The sequence below is a fragment of the Atractosteus spatula genome, chromosome 7, assembly GCF_055471065.1.
Source record: "Atractosteus spatula isolate fAtrSpa1 chromosome 7, fAtrSpa1.hap1, whole genome shotgun sequence".
Lineage (NCBI taxonomy): Eukaryota > Metazoa > Chordata > Actinopteri > Semionotiformes > Lepisosteidae > Atractosteus > Atractosteus spatula.
This window is the reverse complement of record NC_142712.1, coordinates 52,286,999-52,307,209: the sequence shown is the minus strand read 5'-3', so window position 1 is coordinate 52,307,209 and position 20,211 is coordinate 52,286,999. Positions and strand designations below refer to the sequence as shown.

The 20,211-nt window shown below is 42.5% G+C and overlaps 1 protein-coding gene across 2 annotated transcripts in view; it reads right to left on the bottom strand.

The window, feature by feature from the left end:
- Positions 1-20,211, bottom strand: part of map1aa (microtubule-associated protein 1Aa) — a 71,849-nt gene that overhangs the window by 7,715 nt on the left and 43,923 nt on the right. For both annotated transcript variants that reach the window (XM_088920697.1, XM_088920698.1), the window contains 3 exons: positions 10,408-10,490; positions 9,889-10,029; positions 421-9,706 (listed from right to left, as the gene is read on the bottom strand). In XM_088920697.1, the coding sequence (XP_088776823.1) occupies positions 421-9,706; positions 9,889-10,029; positions 10,408-10,490 (9,510 nt within the window). The remainder of the gene's footprint in view (positions 1-420; positions 9,707-9,888; positions 10,030-10,407; positions 10,491-20,211) is intronic.

Sequence of the window (20,211 nt, the reverse complement as noted above, 5' to 3'; positions counted from 1 at the left end):
CAAATCAATTAAATAAATGGGCTGGGTTTAATGGAGCTTGGACTTGGATATGAACCTTAGACTTCCAGGTTGAATTTATGACTGACAGATCTAGGACTATTTTATACTGTCAAACTTTTCCTCAAAAGAGGATTTTTTTAATGCACACTTATTACCATTAAATATAGATTTATACTGGGGGAGAAAAAAACTTAATATTACTGGTGAAGTGGAAGAATTCCAAGAAAAAGGCTACAGGGATTACTTGCTCCTTCTTTAGATCCTCTACTTTGTATAGGGCAACTATTTTTAGAGACTTAATGCTCTTAATTATATAGTGATTGTGGCCTGCAGCAGTAATAATAGCTTGTGAACATTGTTACAGAACCTACAAAAAGATTATCAGGCTTTTTCTTCAATAAATCAGTAAGTAAACAGTACCTGTGTTGCTTTTGACTCCGTTGACAAGGCCCTTGCTTGGATTGTGACTCTGGCTGGACCTGGAAACCTCGTCTCTCTCCTCTCCTCGAGATCCTTGAATGTCAGACACCCGAGGTGGTTTAGAAGCCTTCTCTCCCTCCTTCTTTTTCACAGAGGCAGTTCGTTGAGACTTCTCAGATGAGTCTTTGGAAGCCTGCTTGGCAGGGGTGGGGGATCTCTTGACCCTGGTTTCTCCCTTGCGGCCAGGTGAGGCTGACTTAGGCTTTCCAAGTGTCTTCCGCAGGCCTTTGTTAGTCTTTGTGTCCTTCTTGAGCAGTTTATCTGTGCGGTTTTGGTCCATGGTCAGTGCCTCTGGGTCAACCATACATACGTCAGGATGTGGGGGTTGAGGGAAAGGGTCTACCATGGGAGCAGGTGGGGGATCATGAGCTCTGTCTGATGTCCTGGAGGAGGAGGTGTGATGGTTGCCTCCTCCACCTACAGCAGCAGATTTGTCTACAGGCAAGTACTCTGCATCTTCATCAGAATCCAGGTTGGCTTCTGCAGTAATTGATGGGCACTCCTCAGTCTCAGGAGGCACATCAGAGTCAGACTGTGAAGGCAGAGATTCACTAACTGAGGTTGGAGGGGTTTCCTCGCCAGCTACCCCCAGGCCAGCTGCCATGGCACCAGGGAGATGATGTGACTGACTCCCATTGTTATCTCCATGGTGACCATGATGCAGAGTGTGGTGACGCTGCTGTTTGTGGGATCTCCGCTTGACTGATGGCTGTTGCTGTTGGTTTTCATCACCATCTTGTGACTGGTCACTCCCTTCTTCTTCCTCCTCTTCACTAGAGAGTTGGTGTGGGCTGGGGTTGATGAAAGATGGGGAGAGCTCTCCTTTACGGTGTTTGTACTCACAGGAGGAGTATCTAACAGATGCTGAAGGAGAGTAAGATGAGGCAGCCCCCAAGCAGACATCGGGAGGGACTTGTTCAGAATCCTCTTCTGCTTTCATAAGCTCTTCAGGGTAGAACGGTGAGTGAAAGGTCTGATCACCTGAGGCCAAGGAGAGAGGGCGGGCTGGACGATCTGGCTCCCTCTCATCATCATCCTCATAGTCGTCTTCCTCACGGGAATGTGGATGAGATACCATTGCTCTCTGTTGCTGCTGTTGTGGTTCCCATTCAAGTGTGCAGCTCTGTCTCTTTTCGTCTTCTTTTTGTTTCTTCTCCTCCATAGCTTTTTCCTCTTCCTTCTTCTCTGTTCTTTCCAGTATTGCTGCTCCTGTGCAGGTAGCATCCGTCACTCCATAGAGAGCTTCTGGTGGGCTCATGCTAACTTCTGTGGGCCCATTTGCAGTTGCTGACTGTGCAGGCTGTGGTGGTGGAGCAGAAAATGATGCCAGCACATCTGGGAGGGGGCTGGCCGAGGTAAGAGAGGGGGAGATGGCCTCAGTCGGGGCTGCCGTAACTGCTTTTTGCTCAGCTGGTTCAGCTGTTGGAATTCTTTGGCATTCGATCCGACACGGTAAGGTGGTCTGCTCCATCTCACAGAAATAAGTGTCCTCCTCAGCAGCATCCATCTCTTCCATGAACCTTTTGGCAGTGGAATCTGCTGGCTGCAATGGAGAGACATCAAACAGACTCCGTGCTGTGGTCTCTTTTTCAATGGACTGTGACAAAAGGGAGTAAGGGGCAGATGCTCCTGGCCCCACAGATAATACTGGTTCATCTGCCCAATCAGCTTTATAGGAAGTGTCAAGATGATGTTCCTTTTCTGTTGTGGTGTCTGTCAAGCTAACCTGCTCTTTTTTTAATTCATCTGCAGCAGGAGACATTGGGGGGAAGGGTTTGACCTCTTCAAAGGGACTGAGGGGAGAAAATCGCGTGAGACTGGAGGACGACTCAGCAGTCGTGGGGGCGGTAACCAGCTTTTCAGAAACCTCCAGGTACTCATCTTTTACCATCCCTCCTGCACTTGAGAAAGGGGATTCCATGATTAAGGAAGGCTCCTCTTTAAAAGAGGAGTATTCAAAGCCAGTGCTGTCGAGATCAGTTTTAAAGAGTGTGTCAGAGGTGGCAGCCGCAGCCTCCAGTTCCTCTCCAAATGGACGGTAAGTGCAGAGAGATGCAGAAGCTGAAGAGGAATAGCTGTAAGATGAGGAAGAAGAATATGAAGTTGCAGATGTGGTGGTATAGTCAAAACCAGATGTGAATGAATCCCCCAGTTTTTTACTCAGTAGGTCAGGAGTCTTCTGTTTTTCAAATTCAAGATCTTTCTCACTTTGGAAGAATTTATCTTCACTTGTCTTGGAAGTCAAGGAGAGCCCAAGATGATCAGGTCCAGGGCTCTTGTCTTTCTGATCTTGTGTTTCCAGCTCTCTCACAAGGAAGGAGTCTTTCCTAACCTCATCATAGGAGTATTCAACCCCAGAAGAAAATCCTTTGGCCTCGGTTTGTCTGATCTCAGTGTAGCTGCCAGAGAACAGAGAAGATGCACTGCTCACTTCTTTCTGAAGAAATTCTTCTGCCTCTGCCTTCTGGCTGCTGCTGGGAGTTGGTTCAAACACTGCAGAAGTGGAGGGCTTCCCTTGTATATCAAAGCTGTAGTCTAGTTCACTACAGGAGGTTTCTTGTTTCTTTTCCTCCTCCTTCTTCCCTGGAAGCACTGAGTCTTTCTCTGTGAAGCTCTCATATGAATATTCCAAAGCAGCTGCAGAGAATGCAGCCTTGGATTCCTTTTCTGATTTTTCTTTAGCACCTTTCTCCAAATCTGAGTCGCTAGCACTCTCCTCTTCTTCTCCCACCTCTTCTTCCTCCTCTCCTTCGTCCTCCTGCTCTTCTTCCATCATTAATCTCATTTCACCCCTCTCAATTGCCTCTTCCTTCTCATAGTAGGTCATCATTGATTTACTGGCACCAGCCATACTTTTGCAAGCATAATCAGATGCAAGGATGTTGTCATCCAGGTGCTGAACTGAAGGTTCATTGTATGAGGCTGTGCTAGCTTGACTGTCCTTGTCGTCTGGCTGAGCGGTAGGAGAAAAGAGCTCCTTCTCTTCCAGTGAAAACTGACTAGAAGGAGATTCTGATTTTTCTGCCTCAGATGTATACTGTTTCTCCTTGTCTTGGTCTGTAATCACTTTTTCATCCTTCTTAGCCATGGACTGTTTTGCAGGAACATCATCAAAATCTGACAAGGCAGTTTGAGATTTTTCATCCAGTTTAGTCTGAGTCCACAAAGGTGAAGACAGCTCTTTTTCACTCTGTGCACTCAAAAGGGCCTCTTCCTCTTTAGGAGACATTCCATCCTTATCCTTGACTTCTGGTGAAACTGGATGAGAAGAAGGACTGTGATCTTTCTGATCAGCCTCCTTCTCTTTTTCCAAAGGCACTTCCTTCTCCAGGTAATCAGTGTATTGCTCCATATGACTTAGGGCAGAGGAAGAGGGCTCCATATCTGGCATTTGTTTATTGTCATAAATCTCAGTGTATGTAAAGCTCTTATCAACCACAAAAGGGGTGGGCTGTCTCTCCTCCCTCTCATGCTCCTCTTCCTGGCCTTTTTCACGATCTTCTCCAAGTTCTCCAGCAATACTCTCCCTTTCTAAGTCATAAAGACCAAAATGAACACTTTTCCCTGGTTCTACATAAGCCTCTGTGTGGTAATCAACTCGGCTGAATGAGATTGGTTCTTCCCTGTGCTGTTCATCCTTCGTGAACACATCCACAGTTTCTGCTCTTTCTGGGGATTTGTCCAGCTCTTTCTCTGCTGATGTTTTATTGTCATCGTAGTGGATGCCTAAAGCCTCATCTTCACCCATGGAGTACTGGAAGCTTTCCTTTAAGTCCCATGTCTCCCCTTTTGTTGCTGGTTTTTCTTCTTCAGGAGAATATTTTGACAGGTCTTGTTTCTCTTGGTCTTTAGGAGAATGCAGCTCCATTGTTTGAGAGGATTCTTTTTTGTCTTCAACTGTCTTTTTTACTTGGTCTTTTTCTGGGATGAAGAATGAAGATGTTGGGGGGAGACCTGGAGATGCTGCCTCACGCTCACCTTCCATTTCCCGCTTTGCCTCCTTCCCTGGTTTTTCTTCATCTTTGGTTATATTTACTGCTGGCTCATCTAGAGAATAATGGTCATCAGCTTTGCCTTGAATAAGGGGAGGCATGGATGTTTCATTAGGGGAGGTTTGCTCTGTGTTGCTCTGGCTCTCTGCGCCAAAAAGCACTGAATCCACAGAGGTCTTCTCAGCAGTGTAAGGATGAAGAACAGATTCAGAGATCACCGAGGTGCTGCTGGTAGAGACGTCTGTACAAGAAGGTACTGCTATAATCTCTTCTGCCTTGGACAACACAACCTTTTCCTCTGGTTCGGGTGAGATGTCTCCACCTTGCAAATAAGTCAACTGGTCTTCGGCATCAGTCAGAACTTGTGTCTTTAAGTCTTTGCTAGAGAAATCAACCATACTTACATCAGTTGTCAAAGCAGAAGTTGCATAGGAATCACTTCTCTTTTCTGGTTGAAACTGATCAGGCTGAACTATGTCAGAGGAAGGAACAGATGGCAAATCATCAGACATGAAATCTATTTTGCTTGCCTCAAGTGACAAAGGCCTAGACCCTGCGCCCCCCATGCAGATGGCATCCTCTTCATCTTCTTCGTCTTCTTCTTCCTCTTCTTCATCTGAGTATACTACCTGTGGCTTTGCTTCATGGTCCACAGGAGATGCTGCATGTCTTTCAGGTGACTTGGCCTGTGTGGTTTTAAGGTAGGGTGATTCAAAACTTTTCTCTGGCTCTTGCTCCTTTTCTTTTTCTGACGAGATGTTTTTAGTCATAGATACTGGGAATTCCTCAATTTTCTCTTCTTTTAGAGATTTAGCCTCACGGGTATATTCCTCATCCAGAAATGTGCTTTCTTTCTCTTCCAGAAATTTGGATTTTGTACTTTCCTTGATATCTCTCTCCTCATAGTCTTCCTCATCCTCTTCCTCATCTGTTTCTTGAAATGAGGCCTTTTCACCAGTTATATCTTTTTCCAGAAGCTCCTTTTCTCCCTCTACAGGAGAGATATCTTTCCTCTGTATGGTTAACTCTTCCTCTACAGAATCTGGCTTTGTCTCCTCCCTTGGTAGAAGCTCAGTTGTTGTAGAGTAGAGCTCAATAGCATGTACTTCATCAACTTTCTTTTGCTCTTGAGAAACAGGTATGTCTTTAGGAAGAGGGCTGGGTGGTGGTAGGTCTTTAGGAAGAGGGCTGGGTGGTGGTAAGTCTTTAGGAAGAGGGCTGGGTGGTGGTAAGTCTTTAGGAAGAGGGCTGGGTGGTGGCAAGTCTTTAGGAAGAGGGCTGGTTGGTGGCAAGTCTTTAGGAATCGGGCTGGTTGGTGGCAAGTCTTTAGGTAGAGGGCTGGGTGGACTTTCTTTCAGTGCTACAGTGTCCTGTTCAAGCAATGATAATTTGTCAACATCTGGAATTGTGACCGTCTCTGGTTTTGCCTCTTTAGGAATTTCAAGGACTGCGTCTTCCTTGCCTTTTATTTCCTCCACCTGTTCTGCAGGAGATGCCTCTGTTGTGGTTGCTTGTTGAATTATTTCATTTTCATCTTTCTTGTGCTCTTGCAGTCCTGGGGCAATTTCTGATTTTTCTTCAACAGGAGACTGATGGAAAGGTGTGTGTCCTGCACTGGTAGGACCAGACTGTGTTGGGGAGGCCATTTTTACTGTACTGTCATCTGGACTGAGGCATCTTTCCTCAGTATCTGGAAATCCACTAGAGTCTGTCACCAAAGCACTGGAAAGAGAGGGAGGAGGGGAAAAGGCCTTTGAAAAAGTCCCATCCTTGGTATCATCTGTGGAGACAGAAGTCTGGATGTCATCCACAGCTAGCTGGGTAATGGTCTCCATAGCAGATGTGGAAGCAGGCTGTTTTTCAGATGATATAAATATTTCTGAATCCTTCTCTGTGTCCTGAAACATCAAAGGAGATGCATAGCCTTCTTGGAGCTTTCCAAGTGGCATTTCAACATTAGGAGTCTGATCTTCCTCTTCATCCTCCTCTTCTTCATCTTCCTCCTCATGGAGCTGTGTCATCCTCCCAGCAGCATCTCCTTCTACTGCAATGGGTTGGTACTCCTCTGATGGAGGGGACTTGAAGCACTTGTCCTCTTCTAAGGAGGAAGTAGGAGAAATAGTCCCAGCAGAAGGTAAGTAATCCCTTCCTTGGGTGGCCTCTGTACGAGTGGAAGATGGAATACTATTGACCGTGTCAAGAAGCAAAGAGCTCTTTCCTGTCTCTTCAGTTTGAGGTGCTGTCACAGATGCTACGGACTGATCTTCAGCAACAGAAGTGGCAAAAGATGATAATTTGTCACATTCAGTGATGGAAGTGGCTGATGAAATGTGCTCTTCTTCTGCCAAGGGTGCTGCAATAATGTTAGTAGAGTACACAGCTAATGCTGGATCTTGCCCTCCTATGAAGCCCTTTGTTGCCAAATCTGATACATCTGTCAGAGCAGCTGCTTTCATCTCCTGCATACCATGGATGGCATCAAATGAGCCTGTTTCATCAGGAACAGAAATATCATAGGAACCAACTTCATAGCGTAGATGTGGTATTCTGTCTTCTGTTTCCTCATGAATTTCTTCATCAGAAATGGTCTGCTCAGTTTCAGAGTAACCAGGAATAGTCTCATCCTGAATATAAGAGATGTGTTCAGCTGCTGTTGCACCTTGTACAGTTGCAGTGACAGCAGCTGTTGCTGCTGCTACATTGGACAGATACGCATCTTCATCTTGTTCTTTGGCAAAGATTTTCTCATCTGTTGTTTTGGCATCCTTGTCAAGTTTTTCTTTTCCCTCAGTTGTGACCTTCAGTTCCTCCTCAGCTGTTTCATTTAAGTCTTCTGCTTCCTCCAGCTCTGCCTTTTCAACTACGTCTCCCTCTTCTTCCTCTTCATCTTCCTCTAGTTCAGCTTTCCTAGCTTCTTCCTTTTCTTTCATCTCAAACTTTTCAGTATATTTTTCACACTTTTCCATCTCCTCTTCCTCATGCTTTATATCCACACCTTTTTCCTGTGTTTCCTTCCATTTTAATCCATCTTCTTCTTCCCCCATTCCCATATCCTCTTCATCCTCTATTTCCTTCTTTTCAGCTATTTCTTTTCCTTCCTCCTGCTCTTCTTCCTCCTCTTCCTCCATTGCTGTGCCTTCATCCTCAAATTTCTCTCCTATCTTTGATGCCATTTCTGGCTCTTTTTCCTGTGAAATTTGCTTTTCATCATGTGGAGATTCGGCTTCAACATCTGTGGTTGTAATTCCCTCATCAGGGGACTCCAAGGGAGGAAACTTTTTGTCTTCTACGATTTGTGAGACAATCCTTTCTTCTGTATCTTCCTCTTGGTAAGGGCTAGGGATCACAGTGTCATCTGCTGGAGGCTTGGACACTGTTAAAGTATCCTCTGTTGGTTCTTCTCCCAGCTGTGTGACTTCTTGTTTAAGCTCTTCGAAATCCTTGGTTAGATCTTCTGGGGAGGAAACAATGGACCTGTCTTCCAGTGCTAGAGGAGGCTGTTGTACTTCAGGCTGAGGCTCAGAACCCGCAAGCCCTTCTTCTGTACCTTCAACAGGCTTTTGTTCAGTGGACTGTTCTTTAGCTGCTTTGGCTTTAGTTTTATCAGTTTTGGGCTTGCCATGCATTTTAGCCTTATGCAGCGTCTTCCTGACCTCAGGAGTGAATGGCTTCAGGTCAGGTTTAGTTATCTTCTTTAGCTCTGGCTTGGCAGTTTCCTTCTTTTTGTCTTCCTTCGCCTTGGCTTCTTTCTTCTCCTCTTTTTTAACAGCATCTTCTTTCTTCACATCACGCCTTTCTTTCTTGATCTCTTTTTTTTCTTTGTCTTTCTTCTCATCCATTTTGGACACCCTTTCTTTAGGATGTTTTTTGATGGTCTTCTCTTTTGATAGCTTCTTCTTTTCCAGCTTTGCAGCCTCAATTGTTTCTGTCTTGGCCTTTGGTGACTTGACTGTGATTTTATCTCCTTCCTTCAGTTTTTTCTCCTCTTTCTTTTCATTTTTGTTCTCTTTTGCTGGCTCAGTTTTGGTTTCAGTGACTGAAGCTTCATCTTGAGCATCTGCCTCTTTCTTAGAAACTTTTGTTGAAGCTTGAGGCTTAGGGGATGATTTAAGACTTTCCTTGCTATCTGTCCTTTGCTTCATCTTAGTTTGTTTTAACACTGGAGGAGGTACTCCAGAGGAAATATCCTTCTGAGTAGCCACTGGGTATCTCAAAAAGTCCAGGTGTTTTAATTTCTCCAGACCTTCTAAGATTTTGTTCTGTGGGGCATTTCCAGGGAATAAGACTCTGACAATCTTCTCTGTGGGGCTAGCAGGAAGCCAAACAACCAGAGCTGTGACTGATGTCAGGTAAGGAACTGATATCTCTCCTTCCTTTCCATTGGGCAGTACTATTCCAGTCTTAGCCTTACTGTTGCCAGCCCACTTCTGCATAAGAAATTGCATTTCTTTACTGTCCTTGACTGGATTAAGCACATACATGTCTAACCTGCCTACGCCCATCTTGTGGAAAAGAGTGATGGGCTCAATAGTGTTGCTCACTACTCTATACAGGGGCTCAGGCTTGATCCCAAGCTTATTGAGGTACTGCAAGGTGAGGGAAGCCTCCTCAATGCTCCGTTTCACTTTCAGCGTGGATTCAGGCATTCGTAATTTCTCAGGAACATTGAAGAAGACCACTCCAAGCTCTGGTGAGATCAAGTTTTTCATCCAGTCACTGTAGGTGGTGGATCCCTGTGACTGCTCCTCATCTTGCTCTGCTATTTTTCTCTGGAGGAGTCCATTTATACCTGGCAAGTTGTCTGCTCCAATGTGTGTAAGAAGAATAGAGTCGATACGATCCAAGTGCCTGACGAGCTTCCAGAAGCATGATCTCCGTTCGGAGCCTCCATCAATGAGGATATTAAAGCCATTGACTGCAAAGAGTGCAGAATCCCCTCGCCCTCCAGGGAAAATGTAGCAGCAGGGCTTGGAGAGCTTTAGAAATCCCCCTGAGGTAGGGGGCTCCAGAAGGTCAAAAGGTGAGGGCACGTCTACAGTTTCGGAGACATATTCTGTGAACTCCGAAACGCCCTCCATCTCGGGCAGCACAGGGTCAGGGTTCAGTCTGAAGTCCAAGAACTCCCGAAAGTGCTGATGCTGCTGCCCCAGGGAGCTCCAGCCCCCCTCCCCTTGACAGATCACCGTAAGAGTGGCCTGGTGTTCTGGGGCTGCTCCGCTCAGCAGGTTACTCACCTGTGAGATGAAAGACAGAAGCAGGATTGGTCATTTAGTATTCTCAGTCCAAACTAATTTACTGCACCCATGCAAAAAAAAATAGATACTAAACACACTCTGCCTTATAACTTTCATTTAACATGGTATATAACATTGAAATTGTCCATGTGACAAACGTATTTAAAAAAATTGTTCCTTACCTCAGGATCAGCAAAGATGTCTGAGAAGTTTTTAAAGGAGAATACCCCACTTTGTAAGATAAGGTCACCTCCCTGATCAGAGCTCTGGCCACTCAGGACTAGGAGCTTGTGTGCAGCTGAGTCAGTGATCAGAGAGTGGATCTAGACAGGTGTAGAGAGGTTGACAGGAACGTGTTAAATACAGACCAGCATGATGACCATCAGATTGCATCACAGGAATATGAATATTTTAATTTGTATATTATTTGCAATAACTTAGATATCTACCTACATGCATTAAGTTACTGGACCAGATGTCATGACAGCATAAATCAAAGACAATTTTAGAGAGTACTCTACAGCATACATAAATATACATATGCAGACGTGGGAACTTCTCACAGAATAATTATTACTTTAACTTTAACTGTCTCAAAGTTAACACCTTGAACAAAGCTCTTCTTGTGTTGGCACTTTTTGTGTTGTTAATTTGACAGCATGACTCAAAAGGCCAAAGTCACCTGCCAACAGGGAACCTACCTCAGAGGCAATGGTATCCTCTGATGGATTAACTAAGACAACCGTCTCGAGGACATCGCTTTTGTGATGCAGAGTTCTTTGTCCTGTGGAAGACAGAGATAAAAAGAGACATAAGGAAAGGTACTGACATTTCATAGACAAAAAAAAGCTGCCTTGGTGTGATCGTCGCGGTTCCGCGGGGTGTTGTGCCCCTCCGCCACCCGTTCCGTCCCGCACACCTGGGTCGCGAACCCGGGTCTCTGGCGTAACGCAACAGGGCACCAACCGCGTGAGCTAAAGGAGACCTCCCTCAGCCCAGGCAGCTGAGGTCCCTGCTACGCGCAGTGAGGGCGCTGACGTCACCGTATCCGAACTAGCTCCGCTACACCAGCTTATTGATACCTATAAAAATGTATTGCACATTTTGAACCACCCCATCTTTAAAGTTTAATAAACACAATATTGGTTCTGAAATCGGAAGATGTTTAATTTTATGATACTCTGTGCAGAACACCAGTCAACTGCTCTCAGGGGGTTTTGACAGACCTGAAATCTACAGCCATCTCATCTTCATTAGAGGTCAACAATGTTAAAAAACTATGTTTTATAATAAACATAGTTTATATTTTAAATGTTTACAGTACATGGTTCACAAAGCTTCTCTTCGTACTGCAAAACCACGAAATAGGGTTCTTAATTGTAGTGGCAAACTGTCATTTGAGGCTTGCTCAAACCTGACGTTCCAAATGATCACCACATTCCTAAATCAATGGCTTAAAATCAGAGTACACAAGTGTACATTTCCTGTTAGTATTTAAAAGAACACCAAACAAGAAAATTGATCTAAAATACAAATTCCGAAGGCCATGTTGTGAAAGAAGGCAAACATGCAGCTCTGAATCCCAGTTGGTAGATTAAAAGAAAAAAAAATCTCTACAAGAATAAGCATTTTTTTTTCATTGAACACATCATGAAACAGCCTTTTAAGTGGTAGTTCTAATGGACTGGCTTTCAACCAAAAGAGTCATCAGGGCACTTTGGAGGAACATTAATAGGAAAGTCTCAGAATGATCTTATGGCGCTTTGTCATGACGCAGCTGCTTTGCAGATAAATGGAGGACCGCACAAACAGTTTTATCAGTCGATTCCTGTCATGGCCACTAAAAAGTCTCTACAAAAACAGAAAACAAATACATTAAAGTGCACAAGAGGACAGTAATGCCATTCGCCGTGTCTGAAAGCCTCTCTCTGCAGTTATAACAGACTGCGGAGACTGACTATATCATCACTCCCTAGAGCAGAACCAAATTCGCTGCGTTTGTTTCACTTCACCAGAGAAAACCTTCTTTTGAGTGAAATTAAATTGGCTGAGTTTTTTTTAACAACTAAACATTCTGCAGCAGGAAGAAGGCTAGGTTAGAGCAGGGCCCTACTGCAATGTCTGCAGCAGAGTGCGTCAATTTTTCTCTTCTGTAACACCCACCTGGATTAGCTGTGATACATGTCAGCATTTCTGTCATGCCACCAGTGTGTAGATAATCTTTTAATTCCTTTTGTTTAAATACCAGTACAGAATCTAATAATAGGCCAGGGTAAAATAACATTGCCATAAGAAACATCTGGAGGGAAACCCTATTGTCTCACAGGGGGTTATCGTTTTGAAACCTGAATCATTACCAACAGCGAAGACTGCAGACTCTTGCAAGACAGGAGGCACTGCAAGGACTCTGCCATTGCAGCCTTAAAGGCTGTTCCTGTGAACAATAATTTAAAATGTTAAAATTTATTTTGAGTAAAAGTACCAAATCTCTTGTTCTCATATAAGATATATAACAGTGTAACAGCTCCTATAGTATCTTTAAAAAATATTTACAGCAAGAAGACCTAAGTAAAAGATTGAATAGGGAGACAGGATTTTCACCCTACACTAAATCTGACATAGCATAGAGAAATCACTCCAACTTTGCCTCTTGTCTGGCATCCAAACCGCAAATTAAGTGACCAACTGAATATTTCATTTTAAAAGTAGGACAGACTGAATGTGTGGTCTTGAAAACTAAAATCCAATATTTTTGCCCCTGTTTGGAATCCTCAAGCCTGTCCTAGCATACCTGCCACTGCAGAGTTCTGTGCAACAACATTCTCCCAGGAAGACAAATCCTCCAGGGCATGTCTGATTGGCTTACAGAGGCTTGCCATTTCTCACGAAGAACGCAGACTGACAGGTCGGGTATCACAGTGCTGTGAAACTACTGGTGGGCTGTGATGCAGAGGAACAAATAAATACAGGCAGATTAAAACTCTAGAGACCAAAACTTCAATCAGAGCATAACTAGTTCTTAACTAACTAGTGACTAGGTCACTCTTTTTTATTTTACAGAACTCAGTTAAAACGAAACAAGCAACAAGTGTCAGCCTAATTATGATTCAATACAGCCTTACGTGTCTTGGTCTGACTGTTTTAAAATGCTATCTTTTTGGCACTTTTAGAAAACCTAATTAGCTAATCACACCCAACGCAGTTGCTTCCATGCACTACTGCCACAACAACGTCGCATCTCCTCAGTCAGCAAACGCCACCATGCTATTGGCTGTTGCTATGGAGATGGTTGGCTGGCTGTTGCCGGCAGCCCCGTCACACTGACCCAGTCCTGGCATTCCGAGACGCATTGCAGCATTTTCGTGCAAGGAAAAAAATCTTGCTGCCTGGAAGATGCACAGTGCTGCACAGATTGGGAACTGACACAGCAGCAGTGCTCCAGTCCTTAATCAGACAAACTATATTTAGCATGAAATGCTTATCGTCTATGTTTAACTGCAAGAATCAGAACAGCATATTCTATGGGGAATGGGCAATTTTCTCTGCAGCCTATTGAGATGGTGGGGGATGGGACTACGTAGGGAGAAAAAAAGAGTACAAGTAAGATAGGACAACACTCAGACAGAGGTTATCTGCTAGAGTTCAGATTAGTGCTTTAAAAGCAGGCCAGCGACTTCTTATGAAGTTGGCTGCACTGGATAGTAAGGTGAAGGATATGTCAGAAGTTCTAACAACTCAAGAGAGTGATCTTTATCTCTGCTGATGACAGGAGAGGGATTCAGTGGGAAAATCAATTGAAATACAATTAGGTACAGTAAAAAAGTAAAGTTAAAGAGCTAAAACTACAAAAGCTAAATTAAATGTAAATGAAAAAATGTACTATTGTGTGCTATCTTGTTTTTGCTCATAAACATTTAATAGGGGCAAACAGGCTAGTGATGGATGTCACTGGAATGTTGAATAGAGAATTAGAAAGGATTTAATCATTTTAGTGTGAAAGGGGGACGAAGAGGAGCTTCAGACTAACAACGCAGGAAGCGTTGCCTCGCTGTTTAATTACTGAAGCTCTGTGATCAAATTCATGCAAACATCAGGAGTTATTATTTATAGATGACACAAGCTCAGCATTTAAGACTTCACTTGTCAAGTTCAGACTGAACAGAAGTCTTTCAAATGTCATTTATTCTGAGATTTTCATTGTGTTTCTGTACTGGGAGTTCATATTTACACAGTCTAACACTAAACTCTGCAGTGGTAGCCAGCATTGTTAAAGACTGCACATGTATCTTAGATACTCTCAGAAGTGTGGGATTGGGCAGCTTCTACTTGAATTCAGAGCCTAGGCGTTAGGAGCAAAATAATGAAAGCTGTAGGTGTACAGTATATTAAGAGTAGGTGAATATGTTAATAATAAATGCTGCTCATGACAAATTGATACAATACATTAACAAGTTATAACTAAAGAAGCAGAAAGCACTAGAATTCCCACGCAAAAAAAAAATTGATATACCTTTTTGGAAATTTCTAGATTCTATTTCTTATTTTCCATAAAGTTTTCTTAAAACTGGGAAGAGGGTAGGATTTATTAGTTAGAAGATTAGAATGTGGAAATGTTCTACAAAGAGCAACCTTAAGCCATGTTGTGCTTTAGCTTTTGTTGTTATTGTTGAAAAAAGAAACAAAAGAAAAGGGGGAGAGAGTAACCTTCAATGAGTTTGGCTGCTATTAGATGCACACAAAAATGCTGCTGGCCTGGATCACTTACATTTGCATTGAAACAAGTCCAAAATGTGTAAATATTCCAGTAGAACTCCTTTTTCTATAGTTTTGGTTTTATGAGACACTGTTCTGTCTTTTAAGACCCCCAATTCTTGCTATCTGTATATTCAAAGTTTCTCTTAGTTAAAAAGAGGAATTAATTCAGTAATTATGAATGTTTTTTGGAGTGTCACATCCATCAGAGAAAACACCAGACTAACAGTGCTGAAGGGAGAAATATAAATAAATAAACTTTGTCCTCTTGATCTCCACACAACTACATTCTCTCAGCAACCTGCTTTTCCATGGGTGTTGTTGACAAGAAGCAGCCCTAGCTGATATCTCCAGTACGACTCCTGCTGACATTGAGCATCTAGTTTGCAGCGAAACTGCATGACATAGCAGCAATTTGACATCTGAAGAGTCACCTTCAAAGGCGTTTGAAAAAAATTATTGCATTTTTCCATCACTGACAACTTACCACAGTCTTATGAACCAAATTCATCTTAGTTAATAAGAAAGCATTGCTGGTAAATCACTGAAATCATTAGGGATTCCAAAATGTCTGTCTCTTACTGATAATATCAGTTGAAAGACCTTAACTATTAATTGTAAAAAATTCAGGATAAAATATTTGTAGCTCATATTACAGGTAGCTGTCATAAAGCACACCCATTGACAAATAATGGACACCAGAGAAACTCAAGCCTTAACCACAGCATCTCAAGTTGAATAAGTATTTGTCCAAACAACTAAAGACACAAATGCATACATACAGTATGAATAGAAGGATACAAGCACATATATAGTGGACTCAGTTCCATATGACATATGAACCTCTTCAACCCACAATGGCTTCCATTTTTCCAACAGTAAAATTAATAAAAGTAAAAAAAATACTGTTAGAGTAGATGCATATCCCTCAAAGCAACTGTGTTCATGTTCAAGAAACAACATGAAAATGAAAACTGGGCAAATGACTTGTCACTATCCCATGCCACCTTCCAACGAAAGAATCAATTAAATAACAACAGTGTCAATGAAATAATCTCTCCCAACACACACAAACCCTGTCTTGAGCCAGGCCTACGTGACAAACGAGCACAACTGCCTGTCACTGACCGCACCCACAAGGCACCTGCCAGTTCTCCAGCCCCTAACCCCACTGAGCCACTATACTTACACAACAGATTATGCTCTCTCGACCCTCTCAAACCTTCCGCCATGCTGCACAGTACCCTCTAAGCCCAGAACACTTCTGTGCAGGCCTGCCTTTGTAGAGACCAGGGTGCACACTGCTAGCCAATACAATAAGCCTCTTAGGGCCTGAGGGAAATGCGGCCTAAATACAGAAACTGTGACGCCTTCTTGCTCACAGCTTCCCCCACCCACCCTCTGACCACAGAGTCTGAGGGAGCATCAGAAAGGCTGTTCCCTCCTCATCCCAGTGCCATCAGAAAGGCTGTTCCCTCCTCATCCCAGTGCCCACCATACCAGTTCCCAGGGGAGAATGGGACAGCTCCATCTCTCAGTGTCTTCCAGACTCAGCAGTAATGCTTTGTCTTAACACCTTTCCATAAATAGATAAGCACTCACATCCACTTTTATGGAGATACTCAAATTCATCTTTCAGGTGTATTTTTAAAATAATTCTTTGTGAGTGGAGCCAACTGAATGTGAGAATATGATTAAAAACAAACATAAAAATATTTATTCTATTACAATATTACTTTAATGCATATGCATATGACAAACCATAATGAGATATCCATTTGTACCAAGTGCTAAAACAGAGTTTGTTTAAAAAGTGTGAATGTAACCATCTGCTTAGTTTTTAAAGTGCTGCCACATATGTCAGCCTAAGTCTGTTCCTCGGGTTTACTGGTTGGTTTAATCGGGTCTTTGAAGTGCGGTATGTACAGCCAAGTTCTCATTTTTTATTCATTTCTCAAGCTTTAACAAGCATGAAACGTCAAGGAAAACAACAAGTAATTTTTATGAACATAAATGGTTTTAAACTATTTTTAAGAGTCTAGGGGTTGTGCAATAGCAAGGCTTTGGCTGGCGAAATCTCAAAATATTTCAAGACGCTTTTGCTATGACTCATTTCAGTAAAGATTCTTTTTATCTACTTATTTAAATCCCAAGTCTTTCAAAAAGACTTTCTAATATTCATTTTATCACACCCTTTAACATTGCTTTCCATGAACTCAAAAGAAAGAGAAAAAGGCCAATTCTTTTTATTATGTACAATCAGGTATTTAGTGCTAGATTTCATTTTCTGACTTTTATGGCTTGGTATTACTCTGTGAGAAAGGCTTAAAGGAAAACAAATGATACAGCCTTACATAAGGAAAATATCCAATATTATGAAAGAAATCCAGCCAGCCAGCCTGTCTTAGCAAGCAAAATGTTCACTAAAATGTAGTGTTTTATTCTTCTCTAAAATAAAGATTGCAGCTACTGAGCATTGCAGATTAGCTTTATTATAAAAGACCTGTATAGCATTATCACATTGCTATGTTGGATATAAATCTCTAGTGATTGCTAGGTGGGAGAGGCCTCTCTTGATTTCAGGACCCTGGACAGCCCCTGGAGGAGCCGCTCTGATCAAGATCCTTAGCCACTGTGATGGCAATCATTGATGCTTTGGAAGATGTCTGAAATCATTCCACATTATCCAAAAAGCCAAGTTAATATTCAGGCATTCGCTGAAAAAAAAACATTATTTCATAGGAGAAAAACAAAAATGCTTTGTTTGCTGCTCTAAAAAGGTCTAACAACACTTATCCTTTGAAAACTAAGCCTCTTGAAGTTCAGAATTTGAAGAAAGACCACTTCATTTCTCAAAACACACATCTGAATTTTATCTTAATCACATTATACTCAGTGACACGTGCAATATAATCTTTCTTTTTCTCCTTTCTCTCTTCGTCTTCCTCACAGCACCTTTTTCAGGAAGCTTGTCCTAATTTCCTCCTGTAATCCAAGTCGTGTGATTTGGCCAACACTGGGAGCTTCCGTCGTTAATCCTATTAAAGCATCAGAGTTAATCTCACCAGGGCTACTCAAGCTCTGCCCACCACCTAGGGAGGGGCCTTGCCCAGCCCTACCACTAACTGCCCATGTCTATAGCTCCCTGCTGGTCATGTCTGTCAATATACCAAGTGCTGTCAATTCTGAACATGACATTCACATTGTCATCGCTTACGTTATTTTTCATTGTGTAATAGACAGTGTTACCTAATGACTTATGAAGCATTTCTTTTGTGGACAAAAAAAACATTTTAATTTGGTGATAATCTACGGCTTATGATCATCATGATTATGACGATTAAGGTTTTGACTGCTTCTTATGTCTGTGAATGCCAGTTTTTTTAAAAGGAAACTTGAAAACAATTTTGAGGATATATATGTCAAATTGACTCAAAGAGAAAAAAAGACACCTTTTCTAAACAGCTAATTTGGGTATATTTAGCCTGTCCGATCACCAGGGGTTTTAGAGACTAAACTGTGTTTTTGAAAAGACCTGAAAACTTGAAAGAAAATTCATAAAGAGAGATGTGACTGTGGAAAAATGAACAGTAACAAAAGACAAGCTGTAATGGAACTATACAGTTTTGCTAATCAGCAAGGGCTATAACAAGCATAATTATGGGTTTCAATTTCAAATAAAATATGAATGAGTTCATACAATATTAAATCTCCACTGCTTTTAAGACAGGCTGAACTGTTGTTTAGACTGTCTAACCTCAGAAGATAGCATTACAAGTGTGCCTTCAATCTCAAAACAGCACCCAAATTAGACTTAATGTGACATTTGTTGAAATAATAACAAGACAAAAACCAAAGCCAATTGATTTTCATCACATAAGACAACTGGTTGATTTGTTAGTGAGATATAGACCTTAACTTTGAGTATGAGTCCATATTTCAAACAAAATCAATGTACTGTACATACATGACCTGAGCCGTTTAAAAATTATATGACAAAGCGAAATGGGGTTAGAAATTGAACCATTATTCAAAAGGCATTAGTGGTACTGATAACTCACTACACTTTGTTTTACATACGCTTTCCCATGCTGTATTTGTAGCAAATTCAAATGTAGATCTGACCACTTCATCCTTTATCCACTGAAACCGGACTCTGACAAAAACAAGGCACTACTGCGCATCTGTATAGAAAGTAAGATTTCCTAATGATCATTTATTACCGATGTTTTGAAAATTAGGACTCTGCATAGCTAGCTACAAGTAGTTAGCACAAATACATTTCACACTACCAAGAATAATGTTGCAATGAAAACAAAAAATATCAATGTCAGTCATGTTATGTCATATCATTTCCCAAACCGCTTTTTTACCATACGGTATCGCAAGAAGCCAGAGCCTACCCGGCTCAAGGCAGGGTTCACCCTGGATGGGGCGCCAGTCCATCTCAGGGAAGGTGCAAGCCATTCATACATGGGGACAATTTGGAGGCCACGGTAAAGGCGGAGGGGGGGGATTTGGCCTGGACACTGGGATAACTCCTTACTCTTACTGAGAAATGCCCGGGGATCTTTAATGACCACTGAGAGTCAGGACCTCGGTTTAAAGTCTCATCCGAAAGACTGAATGTCAGTCATTTCTTTGTAAAAACAGAGTCTTGCTTTAAGGTAACCATGAAATGTATTGCATCACAATTGCCAATGCTCTACGTCACAGGATTAACCTTGAAGTTCCCCTGCTGCTTAGAGGTATGCGACAGATAATCACTGGGAACTTAGAGGGTAGAAGTACAGGGGTTTTGAATGTCATCCTGTCATCACCTATCCATTAATCTACTTGTAAAACACTTTACCTGAAAAAGGGCCATTGCTGTGTAATGCTGCTCCACTTTAGAGTATGTATTCTGAAATTCTGTGAACAGACTTTTCTGAGAAAAAATTGCAGGACACAGGACAAACTCCAATGACCTATTTGGAAGAGAGGCAAACCCCCAGTTTGTCAAGGTCATTCTTTTCCAACATCAGGCAATAAATTTGAAAGAATTTTATGCAGTAAAAGTAAAAGTAGAAATGATGCATGTATAACCCATATTGTCGTCAGATGATGCTATAATGACTTTTGGTAGACATGTCAGTGGAGACGAATAGTGTCCTCTCCTGGACAGTCTTAGGTCTACAGTCAAATTCGGCATGACTATGTGTCTGTGTGGAGAAAGAGACTGGCCTCTTTTACTGTCAGACGCCTAGCCTCAAACTGGGAGTCACAGAGGGAGCCTTTTTGTACAGCTAAACCAACGCAGCATTTAATACAAAATCCTGCTGCAGCTGTTGTCAAGGCAACCATCTCCCCAAAAATCCCCAACACAATGGTATCACAACGGTAACCCATTGTCTGTATGCTCAGAGATTGAGGAGCTTGGGAAGACTCATCCATGAGTGGGGTGCCTGGATGAGGACGAGCTGGCAGGCAGGTGGCAAGGAGCTGGTGCCAGAGAGACACAGACACACAGAGGGAGAGTCTGTGTCAAGGCAAGCCAGCGAGCATGAGCTGGGTGGCAAGAGCAGTGTCATCATTCACCAGAAGTGGGCTTGACGTCTCCCTCCCTCCACTTAGATCTGGCAACATTGAAAGGCACCAGCACTTGGCATTGTGCACCGCAGAGCACTGAGAGACACTATCAATTGGATAAGAGCAGAAAGCTCTCTTTCCTGAGAGCTTATGAAGGAGACCAGAGTGTTTTAGAAGATGACGAA